This window comes from Fistularia commersonii, chromosome 5, assembly GCF_037954325.1.
Source record: "Fistularia commersonii isolate RoL2024-O1a breed Wild chromosome 5, RoL_Fcom_v1.0, whole genome shotgun sequence".
In the NCBI taxonomy this organism is placed as follows: domain Eukaryota; kingdom Metazoa; phylum Chordata; class Actinopteri; order Syngnathiformes; family Fistulariidae; genus Fistularia; species Fistularia commersonii.
Genome location: NC_141288.1, coordinates 16,735,857 through 16,756,245, shown reverse-complemented (window position 1 = coordinate 16,756,245; position 20,389 = coordinate 16,735,857). Strand labels below are relative to the sequence as shown.

The 20,389-nt window shown below is 42.4% G+C and overlaps 1 protein-coding gene across 3 annotated transcripts in view; it reads right to left on the bottom strand.

The window, feature by feature from the left end:
- strip2 (striatin interacting protein 2) overlaps positions 1–20,389 on the bottom strand; it is a 31,035-nt gene that overhangs the window by 3,966 nt on the left and 6,680 nt on the right. For 2 of the 3 annotated variants that reach the window (XM_086147054.1, XM_086147053.1), the window contains exons 4-21: positions 16,868–17,002; positions 16,647–16,767; positions 14,047–14,115; positions 13,322–13,428; positions 13,060–13,187; positions 12,768–12,956; positions 11,281–11,331; positions 7,562–7,794; positions 6,823–6,888; positions 6,638–6,701; positions 5,512–5,583; positions 5,326–5,400; positions 4,728–4,825; positions 3,301–3,427; positions 2,063–2,163; positions 838–904; positions 641–745; positions 164–368 (exon numbers count right to left, since the gene is read on the bottom strand). In XM_086147054.1, coding sequence (XP_086003180.1) covers positions 164–368; positions 641–745; positions 838–904; positions 2,063–2,163; positions 3,301–3,427; positions 4,728–4,825; positions 5,326–5,400; positions 5,512–5,583; positions 6,638–6,701; positions 6,823–6,888; positions 7,562–7,794; positions 11,281–11,331; positions 12,768–12,956; positions 13,060–13,187; positions 13,322–13,428; positions 14,047–14,115; positions 16,647–16,767; positions 16,868–17,002 — 2,013 coding nt within the window. The remainder of the gene's footprint in view (positions 1–163; positions 369–640; positions 746–837; positions 905–2,062; positions 2,164–3,300; positions 3,428–4,727; positions 4,826–5,325; positions 5,401–5,511; positions 5,584–6,637; positions 6,702–6,822; positions 6,889–7,561; positions 7,795–11,280; positions 11,332–12,767; positions 12,957–13,059; positions 13,188–13,321; positions 13,429–14,046; positions 14,116–16,646; positions 16,768–16,867; positions 17,003–20,389) is intronic. The other variant, XM_086147052.1, reaches the window with a different exon arrangement.

The following is a 20,389-nucleotide window of genomic DNA, read 5'->3' as shown; positions in this document are numbered from 1 at the left end:
CCTGGATGACCTGAGAACATATTTTTCTTTTTTTTTGTATACGTTTTTTTTCGCAAGCTGTTGAAAATCAAATTGGCACATAATCTGGGAAAAAAAGGCGGTCATAATAGCAGCGGTGGGAAAATCTGTTCAGTTCCAAGTGAACAGACGGCTCTATTTTTACCATTTCCGTAGGCCCAGTCATCGTTGAGCCTGTGGCGAACTTTCTGATAGATGGCCGACATCGTCTTCATGTTGCTCTTCCGCCACTGGCGGCCCAGGTACTTCGTCTGGATCTTGAGCAGCTTGAGAACGTAGAGCTGCATCATGGCCTGTTTCACCTTCAGAGCTCTCTTCAGGATGGGGGCCGACTTGAAAACCACCAGCATCTGATGGCAAAGAGCTTCGAAACTTAGGACTCCGGCCTGAGCCGGCAGGAAAATTTAAGGACTAGTTTTATTTTTCAAATGAAAGGAAATATTCAGAATGCAAAATTTGATATATACAATATCTAAACATATGAAGTATACTTTTATCAAGGTGTCAGGATTTTATCAACTGTATTTGTGGTATTTTCCAACTATATTATGAGACTCAGAAGTAACTTAGAAGTAACATTGGTGTCAATGCTGGATTTTGAGATGTTGGATATTTTCTTAACCATGGTCCTGGAGTGTTTCCACTTGGTCAGCTTGTTCAGGATTCTCAGCAGGTTGATGCACGAAAACAGGTTCCTCCAACAGAATTGGTTGCTGTCTCCTGCTTCCTGAGAACACACGGAGACATCGGGGATGAAATTATTTTACTTTTCTTGGTAGTTTTCATCCAGCGGGACTCAATTTAGAGGTTTGGACTCACCAGACTCTCCGCGGTGAGCTCGGGCATCTCATGGACCACGCAGTGAGGGAAGTCCAGCACACAGATACTGTGAAGAAGACACACTGCGTTCAACAAAAAGTCATTCACACACACAAACCTTGCAAACATATGCACAAGTCATATTCACTCATTCATTCATTCATTATCGATGGTGAGTCAGTCTAAGGGGTTCGGTGGAGGTCAAGACACACACCCGGCTCATAATTTGTGGTGACACACCCTGCTTGGCCATCACCGCCTGCAGGTTATCACCTGCAAATTCTTTTTATTTTAACTCTTGGACAATTTGTTGTTTTTCTAGAAGGCTAACGTTGGCATACGTAGCGCTTTGTTTGGCAGCCGACACTGCCTCATAACACAAAAGACATATCCTGTTTTTCTCCTTGAAGCACAAACATGTATTCGCCTTCCCATCTTTCTTGAAACAGCCTTCCATCTGCATCAACTTTTCTGTCCCTGGGCATTTAGGGATCATTTGGATTTCTCATTTCCACTTGATGAAGATCGTATAGATGAGGACACACTGCGATCTAGTAGTGGGATGCCGTCACTTCGCAGGCAACATGATCGGCATGATATGTGGGAAATGTAGTTTATGGACAATGCACGCGTCTGACTTATTTATTTTAAGACAATCAGACCTTTTTAGACATTCTCACAGGCTACATTTGGCGGGCCTTGAGTTTGTCACATGTAGTCTAGTGCATCTGGAAAAATTAACATAGTTCTTTATTGATCCCCATAGGGGAAAATCGATGTCACAGCAGTGCAACAATAATCATATCAATAAATATGAATATAAATATAAAATAGAAGAGACACATAAATAGAAGAAAAAAGTGACAACAATTAAAGTAAAATAAAAAAAAAAAAGACAACAAGGGAGAAATAGGCTAAGTAGGGTGAGAATGGAGTGACAAGGAGAAAAAAAAAAATAATAATAATAATGACAGTAAAGCTGATTCACATGTCATATAGACTTATAACCATTTACTTGTTCATTCAGGTGTCATATAGAGACATCCAATCATTCACCCTTTCATCACCGTGCTGCCTCATAGTCAACATTGTAAATTTCCAAATATTTCTAATCGGAATCCAAACAATTCTTGACACTTTAAGCTACTTCCCCGGTCAAACGCTGGCGCTGCTGTTTTTCGTGGAGAAATGCGAAAATAAAATGAAGAGTTGTAATGTTGCCTACCTGTTTTTGGCACTGATATAGGACATAATGTTCTGGTTGAAGAACTTGAGGATGAGGGGAATACAGTTGGCAAACACTAAGTGCTGCGAGACAATCTCGAACTGCGGCAAAGAGGAAGGAGACAGAAGAAGAGACTGGAGTGAATGTCTGTCCTCCAATCCGAATAAAAATTAATCTATTGAAGGATGATTCAGTGTTTCAAGACAGAAAAGAAGATCAGATAATCCCGTGTCATTGATGAGTTCCCTCCATGTACAAAAGGTCAATAACCAGGGGATTTTTTTTCTTTTGTGCTATACAAATCCCCCCACCTCATCCCAGGAGCTTTTCTAAAATTAAAAACAGGAGCGATGCTTCCGCTTCATCCGTGACGAGCTTAGAACCTCCGCATTTCAGACGGCCGCCGCTTCGTAATCTGCAGTATTTCACCCGGCAACCCACCGTGCACGCGTGCATCCATGAAAAAAGAATACAGGGTATTTTTTTTCTTGCATTTTCAAGAGCTTTTCCTGCATATGAAAATGTCGGAATTGACAGATCCATATCAAAATGCCGAAGCTTAAGCGAGTTATGAGCCCTAATTACCAACTTAACATCCATCAACATCACACTGAATCTAACTTAGCCATTTGAAATGGAAGACATATTTTTTCACGCTTCTTTTTTTTCCACCCTTTTCTTATTCCCAGATTTTCCCTTAATTGGCGAGGCCTGGGAAACAGGCGACCTAGTTTTCAGGTTTTTCCAGGATGCGTGGGATTCCGACGACATCGGCGAACGGGAGCGTCGACGCCGCGTCCGACGCAGCCTTCCCTGGTTTGCCAGCAGAGGGCGCTACCACTATGTGGCTGGATAACAGACGCCTAGAAAGGAGGGTGAAGGAATTTACATTCTTAACTGCAGATCTGTGACTCTGTCCTCATAAGACATGAAAAACGACAAAAAAAAAAAAAAAAAATCACCCGATGTGAGTGGGGCGAACGACCGATTGGTAAAGATTGTGTTTTGGTTTACTCTGGAGGGTGCAGGATGCACCAGGAAAGGAGAGGGAGAGGGATGGAAGCAGGAGGGTACATTTGTGCGCATAATCAGGTAGGAGCCAGTGAAAGGCACCATGGAGGTAGAGGGGGGTTCGTCGCTTATGGTGCAGAGACGGAGATAGAAAAAAGGGAGGTCAAAGGATGGAGAGAGGGTAACGGAAGGCTGTACGGGAGGAAAAAAACGAAAGGGTGCAGGACCTGGTAGATGTGGTTGAGCTTGAAGTGTTTAAGGAGCAGCAGCAGCAAGGCAGAAATGGCCTTGACGATGATTTCCTTGTGACGGTTCACGTCAATTCCCAGCTTCATGCTCTGGAGGACCGTGATTCTGTGAGACGCACAGGCAGCGCACGCGCACACACACACACACACACGCACGCACACACAGGAGACAACATATCGGCAAAACAACATGAAGACCTTGAGGTCTGCGGTAATGCGAGGAGAAAAACAAGCACACATGTCCTTATCAAAAAAGGAGCAGGAACTGAACGTTCTGGAAGACAAATAGAAAATATGAATAGATGAGTGAATCATCAGGAAGAGCTGGCGAAACCCAATAGCGTTCATAGTCGAACCAACCTACCATGAGGATTAGTCTTTTCCCAGCTCGGAATTTCTTTCAGTCCCCTGAAACAGTGCCATGCTCCAGAGCCCCCCAAAAAACAATCTGCTTGTTCAGTAATGGTATAAAAACGAATTCAATGCTTAAAAACAACATAAGACTGATAGTGTTTTCGGCAGGATGTATCTGTTAATCACGTTTTGCAATCAAAACGTCTGATTCATCCTTATATTTACAGTTATATTGATACTGCTGACAGTTATCACAATGCCTGATGATAATAATGATAATAATAATATGTAATAAGGTAATGATATGCAATGGCGCAGGATGATAACTGTGATAAGTGTCGAGATGTGAAACTGACAAATTTGGTGAAAAATTTGAATGTCCTGTTCTGCCATCCAGACGAAAATAATCCAATAGCAAAGATCTGTTTTCCACAAATTCCTTTGGTCTAATTTGGTAAATAAGAAAAAAGAAAAAGATTATTTATGAGTCACTCTTGTTCATGGTCTTTACCCTGACTGATGTGAAAGAGAAATTGTTAAAAAAAAGACCAAAATGACCTTAAAAATTGCTATATAATGTGTAAAAATCAGCAAGACGTAACATGGAAATTAGGATGTTATGCAATACCAATTACTGAAAATTATACTTAAATGATAAAAAAGCTTTTGATTATAGTATAATAAAATTTTAAAAATAAGAATTTTGAGGCATATTGTCATTATTTTCCAGATATTCTAATATAGTTTTCCAGCTTCCAATGTGTCAGAAACAAGCCTACTGATTTAAAAAAAAAAGAATACTCTGACATCGGAGTGAAATGAAATGGAAGATTTTGCTCCAGTCAAACATTAGCTATCAGTCTATTCAGTCATTAATCATCATTGAAAAAAACGTTTAAAACCTCACAGCTTTCAGCTAGACATAATCCTTAGCTACTGGATCTTAATTTGGCTCTAAAATATCTGCAGGTACTTAAAAAGGGCTCCCTGGGGGGAGGAGAAAAAAAAAAAAAAAAATTCGAGGACGGCAGAGTCTTTAGCGCCGCACTTACGGCATTTCCTCAGGCAGCACATCGGCCAGGATGTTAATGGAGTCGGTTTTGGCTTTGGAGGTCGGAGCCGCGGCCAGCAGCAGCTTAAGGAGGGCAATCTGACAGTTCACATGAGGGAAAAAAAAAAAAAAAATTCAGCGGAGGCCTCCTGAGATTCTTCCGTGCAGAAGATCTCTGCGGCGCAAACAATAAACAGCACCGCGCATTAGCATTGCAGTCCGATTGTCAGGGAATATTCCCTAAATTCTTCCATATGCTTCACAACATTGTGCATAATGTCAACAGAGATGCATAAGAGCATGAACAGGAAATTTCTGCATACATCTTTTGTTTTGCATGCTTGAAATGTAAGAAATCGGACGACCATTGAAGGAAATTCAACTCCGAACGACAATTGTTATTCTGAATTTCAGCTAGGTTTTTCCATCTGCAGCGCGGGTATTCTCGAAGTTGCTTTTGAACTGCAACTGAGGAAAAACGCGTCTTTCTCGGCGTGACTGAATATCAAAGAGACCGTCCACGGCCGCTTCTGGGTCAGAACCTCTTCCAGAAGTCACATCAAAAGAGAATAATAAGCGCTGATTTACGGGCTACTCACCACGTACTGGGAGAGGTTTGGAAGCATGCCGAGGTAAAGCATCTCCGCCGAGGTCTCCTCCACCTCCTCCTCCCCCTGCGCATACAGCCGACCGTGAACACAATGTGCCTGATGCTTGGACTGAAAAAGCTGTTGTGGAAGAACTAATGAGAGGGTGGTTTCACGATGCGGTTGCAGGCGACTGACCAGGGTCAGCGGGCACTGCTGCAAATCCTCCTCCCGCTTTATCTGGACCTCGGCGATCGACACGTATTTGTGCTGCGGAAAAGAAGGAGCCTGGATGTTACAACACATCCGGATAAATGGAGGTGATGGCAAATGTTTTAATTAGCGCCGCTGACTGACGCCCGCGGAGGGGCTACTGGTCTGTTTAACTACAACCCGCCGCCCGGCTTAACAGGAGCGATGGATTTTTATACAGGGTTGCCGCCGTCGGGGGGATTCGAGAGTGAGGCGGTATCGATCGGGAGAATCTCCTGCCGTAACGAGTCAAAGAGGAACGGGGGAGTGGAAGGGGATTGACCTCCGAGCACGTGCACACGCACGAATGTGTTGAGATCATTTCGTCCCTCAAAATATTTACATGTGCAGACATACTATATATATTCATACTTTCCCATGGCTTAACTAAACCAAAAGGAAAAAGTATATGGAAATGGAGAAATACATATAAACACACAATGCATTTATTATTATAATTAGTAGTAGTAGTAGTAGTAATAGTGTCATTATTATTAATTATTGTTGTTTTGATTATTATTATTATTATATATTATAATTATACATTACTGTTATTAATCATTTCGTGCCTCAAAATATTTACATGTGCAGACATACTATATGTATTCATACTTTCAAATGGCTATATCTAAACCAAAAGGAAAATGTATATGGAAATATAGAAATACATATAAACACACAATGCATTATTATTATAATTAGTAGTAGTAGTAGTGATAGTGTCATTATTATTAATTATTGTTGTTGTGATTACTATTATTATTATATATTATAATTATACATTACTGTTATTATTGTGATACATAATTTATGTTACATATTATTATAAGTGTAGATTACTATTATTATCATTATTATTATTAGTAGTAGTAGTAGTATATTATGTTGATTGTTCCTGCATCTGACGACAAAAATTAATCTAAAAAAATGGCAGGTGTCTGAATAGTTGATTTCATTTTCTGCCGTGCAAATGACTGCGTGTGTGTGTGTGTGTGTGTGTGTTGCTGAGTGGAGATGGGGGTGTCTAGAATAAGGGGCAAACATAATGAGCAAATGACTGTCCGCCTCTGACCTGTTTCAGAGTCTTGACACTCTCGTGGATGGGTCTGGGCAGGCCCACCAGGGTCTCTGTGTCACTACAAGACATCAGGAAAAAAGAATAACACCGAGTTTTGAACCAGCAAAGCCACAGCAGAGGGCTGCTGCAACGCAGGACAGAAAAGGAAGGATTTCTGAGAGAGCGAGTGAAATACCCACCTTCCCAGAGTAAAACCGATGAACTTGTTTCTGCTGGTTTCTAGGAAGTGCTCGATATCCTTCTCCCTGCACAGAAAGATTAGTTACATATGTGACTTTTACACACACACACACGCACACACACACACACAACCACTCATTTACTTCTCTTTAATTCTAGGTCCCGTTTTGATGTTCATTGCTTAGCATTTGGTGACTTTTTAGGTCATTTGTGATTTTTTTTTTTCTCTCCCAAAGGTATTTTAGTCACGCCACCTTCTCGTGATCTCGGACCCCAAATAAAAAGTGAAAATCCCAATTACACGCTATTAGTGCCATTGTAATCTTAATTTATGATGAATGCCGCCAAGGGTTAATGTCTTCTCTCAGATGTATTTTTAATATCTTGACGGCAGCGGCTCGCCAGGAGGGCCGGGGTGCGACTGGGAACATATTGCTCGATAGCTGCGAGGGAAAAAAAACGGAAGATTTCTCGTTTTAAATGTCCTACGCGCCGGCAAAGAGCCTCGGCAGGGGGAAACGACAGCGGCTGCCAGCCTAGCGGTGCCAGCTTACAGCTGAGTGGGAGGTGTTCTTCTCATTAACACTTAAAATGGCTCTTGGCCAATGTCTGTTTCAGTCGATCAGGGATCATTTAGGGAAAAAAATAATAATAAAGTGTATATTATGTTTGTAGACGAATCACACCTTGTTACGTCAGATAAATACACTAATATTTTAACAGTACATATGGATTAACCTGACTTTCGGGGCCCAGGGAAGGCCTTTAGGGAAGTTGACCCTCTCCGCAGGGGGTCTCAGAGGAGGCGGCGGCGGAGGCGGCTGGATGATGACGTCTCGGTCCAAGGGGTCAACCTCGCCCTCGATGCCGCTATCCGCGTCTTCGGGGTCTTCTTCCTCGTCCCGAGCGTCGTCGTTCTTGAAAGGGTCGCGCTCATTGTACGTGTCCAGGCTGTCCTGTTTGACAAGCGGCTGCAGAGGGGAGAAAGAGAGGAAACAGGCGCTCAACTGCTTTGGTTAGACACACACACACACACACGCACACACACACGCACACGCACACCAATAGATCCCCGATTCTACAGTTTGAGGGTCATAAACCACAGCAGGAAAACTGTAGACCATAACTAAGTCTAAAACCCTCTGTCCTGTTATTTCAATTGTTAAGATATTTAACGCACTTTTAAAGGCTTGCTTGCAAGAGCAATTGCAAGATGAGAAGTATTTTGATCTCCCGGATGGAAGAGCCTCTTGAAGGCAGCATGAAATTAACCACATAATACTGCTATAATCCTTTATATACATTGTCTATTAGTATATTCCTACTTTCTTACCCCTAATATTTTATATATCTATTTATATACACTATGTATAGATACTTTATTGACACATCTATAGGACGTGTACACACACACACACATATATATATATATAGGACATTTATACATATATACATACATATATGTAACAGTGTGTGTACATATTATATATATATATACATACATACATACATATGCATATATGTACACATGCATATAGTGTGTGTATATATTCATATCTACATATATAAATACACGTGTGTGTGTGTGTATATACATATAAATACATACACACGCATACACACATACCACTTTACTTGCTGGTTTTGTTTTTTAACCAGAGCTCAATTTATGTCGGCAGGTTATTTACATCGTGCAAATTGGGAGTCAAAATGACACAATAAATGATCATGGGTTAGATATTCTACATTGCCAAGCGAGTTATTCAATATTTATTCATATATCGTCCAGACATGGAAAATGCCAGTTTCCCATCACCCATGAGACGAAATAAGTCTGCATACTGTTTTGTGATGTTTTGAGCTGTGGTAAAAAGGACACGTGTGGGTAAATCGCCCACTGTGTTAGCCTAGCTTAGCATTCGAACGACACACTCTAGGAGTAGACAACTGCAGACCACCCAGCAGCTCATCCTGATTCGACATCGTGGATTTTAGATTATCCTCAATTAATGATTTGCATCAAACTATCTGCTAAGGTACGAGAATAAATATTATTCATCTATATAGTACAAATTAGTTAATCCTCTGCACATTATAATGATGATTACAATGTAATTATATATAATTACAATTACATTACAATAATCATTATAATTATAAAAATAATCAATTAATTTTAATAATTATAATAAATACTTGAATAATTATTATATAATAAAATAATTATACTACTTTGATAAGAACATTTCTTTAATGTTATTTTACTCGTCAAAATACGAATATTTACTTGAGGTAATAATGATAACGAATGTCACTGTCACATCTAAATTTGCCACATATATATTCTTTTCTGAGGGTTAATACAACCAGTAGAAACATGCATCTTGGTTTTCAGCATGAACGATTCACAGCATATTATCACAGTAAATAAAGATTGACCCTTATCTTTCTATTCTTTAGGCTACCCTAGCCTTCTTTAAAAGTATAATATTGATAATAAACACCATATAAAGACTGCAATAAAAATGTGACAGAAGTGGAAGAAACTCTCCACGGCAAAAGCATCGATTCAACTTACCATATATTTGCATTGAAAAAAATGTAAAAATAAACCATGCAAGCAAAATGCTCTGAGCCTTTATTGAGGGATCTAAGATCAATATACAATTTCTACGTCCATTTGGTGCGACACAAACTGACAAATGAACATTCAGCATCTTATTTCAAACACTGTCTCCATACAGTGACAGGGGAGCGAAGGGGGGCGTCAGTGCAAGCGTCAGGCATGGGTCAGCGCGCTGAACAGTATTCGAAGCCGGTACGGTCGATGTATGGTGCGCCGGCGGCAACGCCAAAGCTGGAGTACTTAAAGGAATATAGTGCGCGCATGGTGGGCAGGAAGCAAGAGAGGGAGGAGGTGCAACTGTGTCGTGAGCCATTCGCGATGGAGAAGCCATTCTCTGACAGTGTTTTTTTTTTTTTTTTTGTTGTTGTTTTCTATCAGGGCTAGGGGGCAACTGCGTTCAATGACATCCATTCAGAGGTCAACTCTGGGCAGAACACGATTCATCTCCTCAGTGAATGCATCTCAAAGAGGTTGACCCCCTAAGTCCAGAGTATGCAGTGCGTGGTGATATTCGAGGGCAGATGTGGTAGCGATGTGATGGCGACTAAGTGCTTCTACTGTTGGGATCTTTTTTTTTTTTTTTTTTTTTATTCCATGGACGACAGCCGGCGGGATCTGCCCCGCGTCTAAAATCCCAGCCCCCCACCCCAGCGCCAAAGCAGGGCGTAGTAGAAGAGAAAAAAGGAGCGAAAGAAGTAGAGCGGTAGGTGGGATAGGATGAGTGAGAGATGGATAAAAGGGAAATAAAACTGGTTAAATAAACACCAGCATGGGGTCAGTATAAAATGGAGGCTCACTACTTTGGGAGGGGGGAGGGTTGCTTTTTTGTAACACAGCCAAGACCCCGATGGTAAGACAAGATGACGACATCCCTTTATGTCATCCGTGGGGACTCCGAAGCCTGGGACATCCCGCTCCCACTGCCGCGTCTACTCGACACTTTCGAGCGATTGAAACGTAATCCACATTTCAAAGCGCTTCCTGGTGGGGTTTACCGCGTCCTGCGGAAAATAATGCAAAAATTTCGCCCCGAATTCCTCTCAAGACAAAGGCACGCGGCCAGATGAAGGTTGATCGGCCCCATCTGGAGAGATGAATACGGGAAAATGTTTGTTGCTTTTTCTTTCGAATATTTACTCGAATGTTTTAGGTCTGAACTTATTTTGTTGAGCTAACCAGTGGGAGAGAGGTGTCTCGGTGCTCCTTCATGAATTCAAATCCGCACACGGAGCTAAGCGGCGCCTCCATCGTCATGCAATGCTGCGTGGGGGGCATGGCCAACGGGTGAATTTCTCCAAAACGTCATGCGGAGGGAGGAGCACGAAACAGAGAAGAGGTTTTTGAAAAAGGAGGACAATGAGGGTGAAGAAACCTATTTAAAAGGAAAAGGCTGGAGGGGATTTTATTGGGAAGTAGAAAGATAAAATGTGAAATGTAGCAAATGCATGCAGGAATGTCAGGCAGGCAAGTACGGCTGCACCAAAACTGTTTTTAAAATCCCACTTTAAAAAGTTTCACTGTTTGTAAAAAAAAAAAAAAAAAAAACATCCTTCATTATAAAGACAAACCAATAGTTTTTTGATTTTGTGAGTGTAGCTCCGAGGATTGGTGCATCCAAGTGACTCGGATGAGCTTAAACCATGAAGGGGGGAAGAGGGGAAGAGAAGAAGAAGAGGAAATAGAAACGAGGAGAGAGTAAAGGTGGCGGGGGCACGCGGGAGAGGAAAAGTGCAAAAAAAAAAAAAAAAAAAAAAAAAAAATAGTCCAGCTCAATGCAGAGAAAATGCAGAAGAGAGAAAAAGGAAATAAGAGGGAATATGTGGGTAAAGACCTGCTTCTTGGGAAAGGGACTGTCTCCTTCCAAGCTATCAACAAAGGCACTCTGTGGGGACACAAGGAAGACGGGCAGTGAGAAACCAGAGAGATCTTCTGGCCAAAGCTCTACAAAAACACTCGGGCTCGCCAAATCCATCCCGGCGCCGCCGCCCTTCTCGGGTCACTGACTTACCGCGGGCACATTTGGCGGGAAAAACAAATTAAAAAAAAAACAAAAAAAAAAAAAACGCCTGGTTGGGACTGATCACCGGTTACACAAATAGTCGCAGAGACGCAGCACTGGCTTTGGAAGTGTACGATGTTGAATTGTTACAGGGTGTTAATGTTCCTCTTAAGCCGAGGAGGTTAATCGCGTCAAAACACACTCGTGCCCATCGGCGTGCACGAGTCAAGCGGCTGCGTGGAAAATGTGCGTCGTGTTGAAAGACCATTCGTTTTCTATGTTTGCGTTCATAATAGGGAATTCGGTTTTCTGATGTGCGTGTTTTGGATCGGCAGTCGTGTCTTCGAAGAAGCATTTGCAATTTAAACAGATGACTAAATACGAAGTAAAAAAAAGTGATAAAATAGCGAGGAATTAGTTTGTCGGATTTGCTGCGCAACCCAAAAAAGGTGCATTGTGAACTCTAGTGCCCAGGCTGGATGTGCTCAGAATGTGTGTGTGTAAGTGTGTGTGTGTGTGTGTGTGTGTGTGTTAAATCACGGCGGGGACAGTGATTACTGCACAAAGCGACCCGGGACTGTTTTTCCACCTGGTGTCTCTGGAACAGGTCCCTCACTTTCCTCCGTTGTGCATGCAAAATAAATAAAAACACCCACGTCCGTTCAGTTTGCGAAAATCCAATATTCTGTGTCTTTTAGCGGGAGCGTTTACCCCTGCATTAAGGCAACTACGATGTGTGTGTGTGCGTGTTTGTGTGTGTGTGTGTGTGTGTGTGTGTATATGTGTGGGAGTAGCAGTGAATCAATTACTGGTTTAATTTAATAACAGAGGGGACAGAGGCTTTTTAAAACGACACACAGCAGCTGAGCAGCAAAACGTCGTCTTCCCTTCCCCCCAAAACAGTTTAAAAAAAAAAAATTTTTTTTTTTTTGCTGTTTTCTCGATCAAATGCCGCCGTCGTCATATTGAATGCGTCGATGTGGCGTTTCCGCTCTGACAATCAGGGATTGAGTCAACACCTGACCAGATTCCTGATTCCTCCTCCCGGGTGCCTTCATGCCTGATTTTTTTTTTTTTAAGCGCCGTCCACTTGTGAGTCGCCAACCAAGATGGACTTTATTCAAAAGTGTAAATAGAGGCTCCCTTTCAGACCACAGGTAATTTTGACGTAGTAATATAATCCAGGCAAGTATCTTGGAAAAGGAGATATTTTTTGGGGGGGCTGTTTTTTGAGATGGAATATTCATTTCTGGCTAGCCCTGGTGTAAAAGCACATTAAACAGGATGTGAGATATGAAGCGCGCCGGATGTGTCCATACCCTGCGACTACGCCGGCCTCTCTTCTGCTGCTGCTGCTGCTCAATGAGCTCCATGGCGGAGGCCGGCGGTGAGGCCGCTCTCATGGCCCTCACCACCTTGATGCTGTCCTCGGGCAGAGGGGGTAGGTTCAGACGCTCGCGTCCGCGCACCTTCATCTGCTGGAGCTCCTCAAAACCCCCCAAGGTGAACTTGAGCACGGAGGTAAGGAAGAGAGAAACGGTGGGAATTTTAGGATTCCACCCCCCCCCCTCTCCCACGGACGGTCGGACGACCTCCACCCGAGATACCGACCAGGATGGTCTTCCAGAGCAGCAGCAGGACTTTCTTCATGGGGAAATGCGGCGCGTTCATACTGCAGAACTTGGTCACCATGGTGAAAAGAAGCAGGGCAAAGGGCTCGCCGTTGTAGAGGGGTGCCCCTAAGTGCGGGGGAAAAAAAGTCAGATGTAAATTACATTCTGAAATAAAAAGAAATTAAAAAAAAAAAAATAGCAAAACACGGAATAAAACCAGTCCTCATTCATTTCCCAAATGCGGGTGTCCTGTCTCGTACCTAACTCCGTCTTGAAGCTTTCTCTGGCCGCTTTCCACTCTGGCCTCTCGTCTTCTGTCTGGACGCGAATGGTCTCCACCATTAGGTACATGATGCTCAGCAGGACTCTGCAGCAAACACAAACGCACTGAATTGGTCAGCGTGCGTGCATGTACAGCGTGCGCGCACGCTTGGCGGTACACAGAAAATATCGGCAGATAATTGGAGACCATAATGCTCCATAATTAACAGTGAGTGATAACTGCAAGGAGGGTACTGGTTCCACACACTCTACCAGGAAAGTGATCATCCATTCATAATTATCTCATTTACTGAGGGGGTTATTTGTGGATTAAGTCAACAAAGCTTCTCTCTTTGTTCTAAATACCTGTGATTGTTTTTTCCCATTTCATGGCAGCAATTAGGTGCAAATCTAGTCCTCAAGTCCATAATTATGGGAAATTGTTCCTGGGGGTAAGCTGTGTGTGTGCATGAAAGACGATGTAAGCCTATTTTGTCAAAAAAAAAAAAAATCAACTGAATGGAGTATAAGTGTGGCTTGAAAATGAACGTGCGGGGAAAAGAGAAACGGATACGATACAATTTAGCGGATGAGCCATTTTTGTCGGGAGAAATACAGAATTCAGCGTTAAATGGGGAAATGAGACGGAGGCGGGTGAGGCGCTGTACCTTCAACGTGCAAACCGAAGGAGCTCGAGTGTGTGAAAACAGTGTGTGACACTCACCTAAGCTCTGTGCTGTCTGCAAGAGAGATTGCAGGTTTCCTCACTGCACTGCTGCAAGCCTGGCTGTTACTGCAGACACACACACACATAATGACAAGATTATGTAGGTAATTTGTCTTGGGGGAAAAAAAAAAATTAATAACCATCATTTTGTGATAGAAACATCTATCCATTTCTGATCCCGAGGTTTTCCATGCTATGTTTGCAGTCCCGGCCATGACCTTTCATAACTGTTTGCGTTTGCACGCCTGGTGTGTTTACCCTGTTTGCTGTGCAACACAGTGACAGACCATAGTGCCACGGTGCCTCACAGCAGCTTATGTAACCGCAAACAAGTTGACGGTTCCCGACAGAGGCTGTCACTGACGCTGACGGCGGCACTGACTTCCCAGAGCACTTTCTCTGCGGGCCCTAAGATGCGCTCCCCTCGCTCTTTATCTTTGTTCCGAACTGTTTTTTGTTTATTTTTAAATCTCCGGGAACCTCGTTTTGGCTCACCAGTGATCTTACTGAAAAACACTAAAACGAAGCAAAAACATACTGTGCTATCAGACCTGACAAATACATACATACACACAAACACATATATATATATTCACACACACAAATATGCACATAAATGTTTTGGCTTGCATGTAAACATGTATATATATATATATATACAGAAATATATATATACATGCACACATATATATACACATACACATCACAGCACACACATACATATAGACATACATATACAGGAATGTCTCAGAAAATTAGAATATTGTGATAAAGTTCTTCATCTTCTGTAATGCAATTACAAAAACAAGAATGTCATACATTCTGGATTCATTACAAATCAACTGAAATATTGCAAGCCTTTTATTATTTTGATATTGCTGATTATGGTTTACATCTTAAGAAAACTCAAAAATCCTATCTCAAAATATTAGAATATCATGAAAAAGTAAGTTTTGTTTTTTTTAATTGAATTACAGAAGATAAAGAACTTTATCACAATATTATAATTCTCTGAGACAGTCCTGTATACAGATATATATACACGCACATATGTATGCATATAAATATATATATATATATACACATACATACATACACATATATACATATACATATATACACACATACACACACACACACACACACATATATATATATATATATATATATATATATTCATACAAACACATTCAGGTCAGTCACGTGCGGTGAGGTTCATGGCTGGTGAGGCACTGATGTCATCACCACACGTCTCTTCCTCATATTTGAACGGTAAATGTGAATATTTTTTAAACGTTTTGAAAAAAAAGAACAAAAAATTGTATGGTACAAATAAATATAACCATTTAATTTATTTGGTCATTTTGCATTTTTGTCTTTCCGTGATGACAGGTGAGGCCCAGCCTCCCCTGCCTCTACTGACTGCACGTCACTGATTCAGGTGGTCCTCACTGAACAACGTACTTGATTAACGACTTGGAGTTACGTCGGGCTTTTACGATATTAAAATACGTGCAGAATACGCTAGCAGCGGAGTTGAGAGTCAGTATGTATTGTGCGCGCTTATAATTGGCTTATATTCATGCAAATATAAACATTTAAAGAAAAAAAGGTGAAATAGCATGTTGAAATGGGCCAATATGTACGCAAATACTGAATGATAGTACAGTAGAAACTGTGTTTCGCTTAACAACGAACAACAGACACCTTGGAACGTAAACCCGTCGTGAAGTGAGGACCACCTGTATAGACATATAAACACACACGGACAAACACACACACATATATATATACATATATATACACCGGTACTCACACACATATGAACATAAATATTTTGGCATACAACCATTCACCCTTTCATTCACGTCATGCAATAACAGTTGACATACAACTGTTAACCCTCCCATTCATACTCTCTATAGGGACATGCAAACATTCAATCACTCATTCACACTGCATAGAGAAATACAGCCTTTCCCTCTCTGTTTGTTGTAATTAAACCACGGACCTTGTTGCTGTGAGGCGGAGGCGCGTGCGATACACTGTGTGCACATGTATATGTACATAGATATGTATAAATACACAGATGTGTGTGCATGTATGCATATATACATGTATGTATACACATACATACTTCAATATACATACACACACACTCATACATGTGTATATAAGTCAAAATTCTGAATTTTACATCAATAATGGCATCATTTTTTACCAATCGATTAAGGCACCATCTTATGGATCTGATTTGGTAAAGACATACTGTGCGGGCCTGGACGTGTGCTGAGAGTGAATGGTTGCATCAGCGGATTCAACTTTTTTTTTTCTCAGTGCACCATGAAATTGGGTCACTGTGAGACATTTGCGGAGCTTGACAGCTCGGTACAAGAACTGAGGGTCTCCGGCGCCCTCGTCGGAAAACAAAGCTCGAAACCCCCAAACAGGAATCAGAGGAAATGTTTGTCTTTGAGCCTGAGGGACCCATACTGGTTGTTTCCGCAACTTCGGTCCAAACGATTGAACGCAAGTAAGCGGCGTCTTTTTCGGAAACAAAAAAAATGGGCCAGACATCTCGACTGAATTTTACTCACTCGATCTCCATACTGAGCAGCTCCAGCAGCGCTGTGAAGATACCCATGTCGTAGAGCAGAAAGACGTTGTGTCTGGACCAGTGGAGCACGTCCACCTCGGTGTCGCACTCATCGAAGACGCCTGGTGAGCAAAGTGAGAGCGGGCAACCACGACGGTTTTGACCGATTCGAAACATCACGGGATGAGATGTTCCGGTACGGCTGCGTGCCGAAGCGCCTACCTTGAGCCAGGTAAAGGATGGCCCTCGCCACTTTCAGCCTCTTGTCCCGATCGGTCACCTCCAGGGCGTCCAGCAGCCTCATGACGTACGCCCTCTGCTCATCCGCCTCCAGCTCGGTCCACCTCCTGCCTCGGGCTAGAAGGCGGACACAACACCGTCGAGGTCATTTTAGAACAGGGGTGGGCAAACTACGGCCCGCGGGCCACATCCGGCCCGTTGGTCTTTTTTATCCAGCCCGCCAAAGATTGGTGCAGAATTCATACTTGACGTGAATGATCGAATTATTGGATCAGTGATTGTGGGAACTCAAACAGGAGATTTTTTTCATTTTTGGAGCTACTTGAGAATTTTCCTGATCTGAATGACACAGATCGGCTTTGTGATTTAGCCTTTACACTGGACATACTGACACGCATGAATGAGTCGGATGTGAAGCTACAAGGGAAAAAACGGTTTGTGCATGAAATGCAAGAAAACGTCAGAGACTTCAAAACCAAGCTGGTTATATTTTCAAAGCAAATGTCAGACAAATGTCGGATGAGTTTGATATGTCCTCTTAACAAATGCGTTTTTTTTTTTTATATGTATCGTATCTTGTGCTGACCCGGCCCTTCTGTCAAATTTTAAAAGTCAATGCGGCCCCTAAGCCAAAAAGTTTGCCCACCCCTGTTTTAGAAGAACGGAATCGTCTTTGTGAGAAGAACCTTCAGCCACTATCCAGCGGATCAGACCCCAGGAGTTGCTTGCCTATATTTGCCAAAAGGGCTAAAACCAAGCCAGATTGGACTTTCAATCATTTTCAGATGTCCGCGCCACAAAACGTTTGTTGTGTCCTGGCAGCTCTCCAGATGACTGTCGTTCCAGCGAGCGTGCTTCCGATGACGTTGGGTGAATATTGACGGTTATGTTTCCTGTCAGGTCTGCTGATGTTTCTTTCGTTGACTAAATCGCGCTGGACAACAGCAACTCATTCATTCATTATCAAAACCGCTAATCCTGTAAGATATACAACCGTCGATTGTATTGTATAGAGAAATCAACCATTCACTTATTTGGGCGATTTAGGGTCTCCAATGCATGCTTTTAGGATGAACCCAAAAGAAACCAATGCAAACACGGGGAGAACATGTCAACGCCGCACTCAGAATTGAACCAACCGCTGCTCCACCGTGTCACCCACAACATACCGTTATTGTTTACCCAAGCACGGTTAGGTGTGTGGATATTTAGCGCAGACGCGACTTGAAGAAAAAAGGAAAAGTAATGGTATCATTATTAGGACTCAGCTGTTCCACCCAAGTGGTTTCCACTTGCATAGGCTTCCACGCCTTGTGGTTTCAAGGTTCTTTACTCTGGATTGCATTCACCCGCTCCAGCACTGAAGGCCACGCAAGGCCATCGGGAGCAACCCGGGGGGTTCGCCGTCTTGCCAAAGGACGCTCCGGCATGCAAACAGAAGCTGGGGATCGAACCGCAAACCGTCCGATGGCAGGGGGAATTCCCGCCTTCTCGAGTCGTGAACCCAAAAGCGTCACGACAGCACATGACAACTAGAACGGCGACTGAAGTGAACACACGCGAACGTCACCCACTCGCACCCTAATAGAAGAGGCAGCGCTATCTCTGCAAAACAGCTCTCACATTATCCCCCTATTCATTACCGCTCTGCTCAGAGGGGAGGTGACAGATAGAGGAGGAGGCTGGCCTCGCTCTCTTTCTACTCCAAAAGAAGAGATGCTATTTTCTGTTGCGCGAGCGCCCCGTGACATCTCCCTCTTCAGTGTCAGTGCAACATCGCTGATATTGGACACGATACTTGATTGAACCCCCCCACCCACCCAAAAAAAAATGTCACTAAAACTAAAAACCTAATAATTAGTTTAAGCGGTCAGTTTAATTGTGACGTGTGGGTTTCCCCCATAGCTGGTTTCATCTTTTATATCCACGTCAACACTGGAAAACAGGCCTATAAATACTGTGGCAGTGTTTCCTTGTCCGCCCTGGGATCGTCGCACAGAGGGGGAAAACCTGCATCTTTCTTTGCTCGCGAAGGAAAAGCTGCTTGTTTTTTTTTTTTCTGCTAACCGAACATTAATCACATGGTTAAACCGGGCATTCCCATTTATGTCTGTGGGATAGTCGTCCTTTTCCAGGCTTAGGAAGAGGAGAGCAGAGATGTGGGCGACTACCAAAGCGGTGTTCGAAGGAATATATTCAGCTCGTGCTGGTGACCTGAGGTGAGAAAGTTCAGCTGAACTGTCCTCAGATGATCCCCTCTGGAATCAGCATAAACATGTTTACACAGAGGAAAGCTCTGCTGCTCCACCACTAAACTGTGAGGGGACAAGGCTACAAATTAAATGCAAAATGTGACAATCCACTTTGCAGAAAAAAAAAATCCAGTTCTAACGCAGCTACAACTAGTTTGTTACTTTGTCCCGATGCAAAAGGCTGGAGAATTATCATTTTCTTTAAATCCACGTAATGATTTCATGTCATTTACGTTTTTGCCATTGTTGCATTCCAAAGGTTGGCAGCAAAAAAACATGATACACACATATTATACACACATTATAGACACTTTTTTTCATGATTTTTTGCTAATTCACTCATTTTTTTGGGGCCATTTGCTCCACAAACTAATGGGAATGAGTTGGGAAATCGGGAGATCAAACGGGAAATCGATGAAACATATACCAATGAAAAATATATAAATATGGAAAAATAAATTACCTTCACATTAACAAGGAAGTCCTCCAAAATCATCACACCAACTGCTCTGTCACTTCATTTTTTAAATTATCCATCATCAATTATTTTATCTTTTTTTTTTAAATTCTATTATTACTTATCAATCTATTTATTTTTACATTTACCTATCACTTTTATTGTTTCTTTGATATTCGCATTTTGTGTATATGTAATATTTCTGTGCAGTATCCTTTTGGTGTCGAGTAAGGCATCTTAAATAAAATGAATAATAAATTATCATTATCAGTTCACATATGACAATGGAAATAATGTTCTGTTCCTATCCATCCTCCTCACTCCCAAAGAGATCCTCCTCATCTACATCTCTGCTGCCTCTGGCTCTGCCTCCTGCCTTTCCCTCCAGCCGAAAGACGGGACGCATATTGATGTATAATTCTTCCGAGCCGCTCTGTCTGAGCGCACCGTTGGAATGGCGTTATTTAACATTCACCATTTTACTTTAGTTATCAAGTTTTTGACCGACCTTTACCGACTGACTCCTCCATTGTTCTGTCAGTCTGCAGGAATACACTGTGGCGAGAGCCTTCGAGGTTACTTCCATGAAAATAAAATATAATAAACAAGAGAACGTGTCCGAGGTCCTTGTGGGAACATTCAAGAGCCTGTTTGTGTCTCCAATGCTTGATCGCAAATGATTTTCTCTTCCCGACAATGAGCCAGAAACGCTGGCTAACAGGCTGGCCTTCACACGCCGGATACAGTCACACACATATACACACACACACACACACACACACACACACACACACA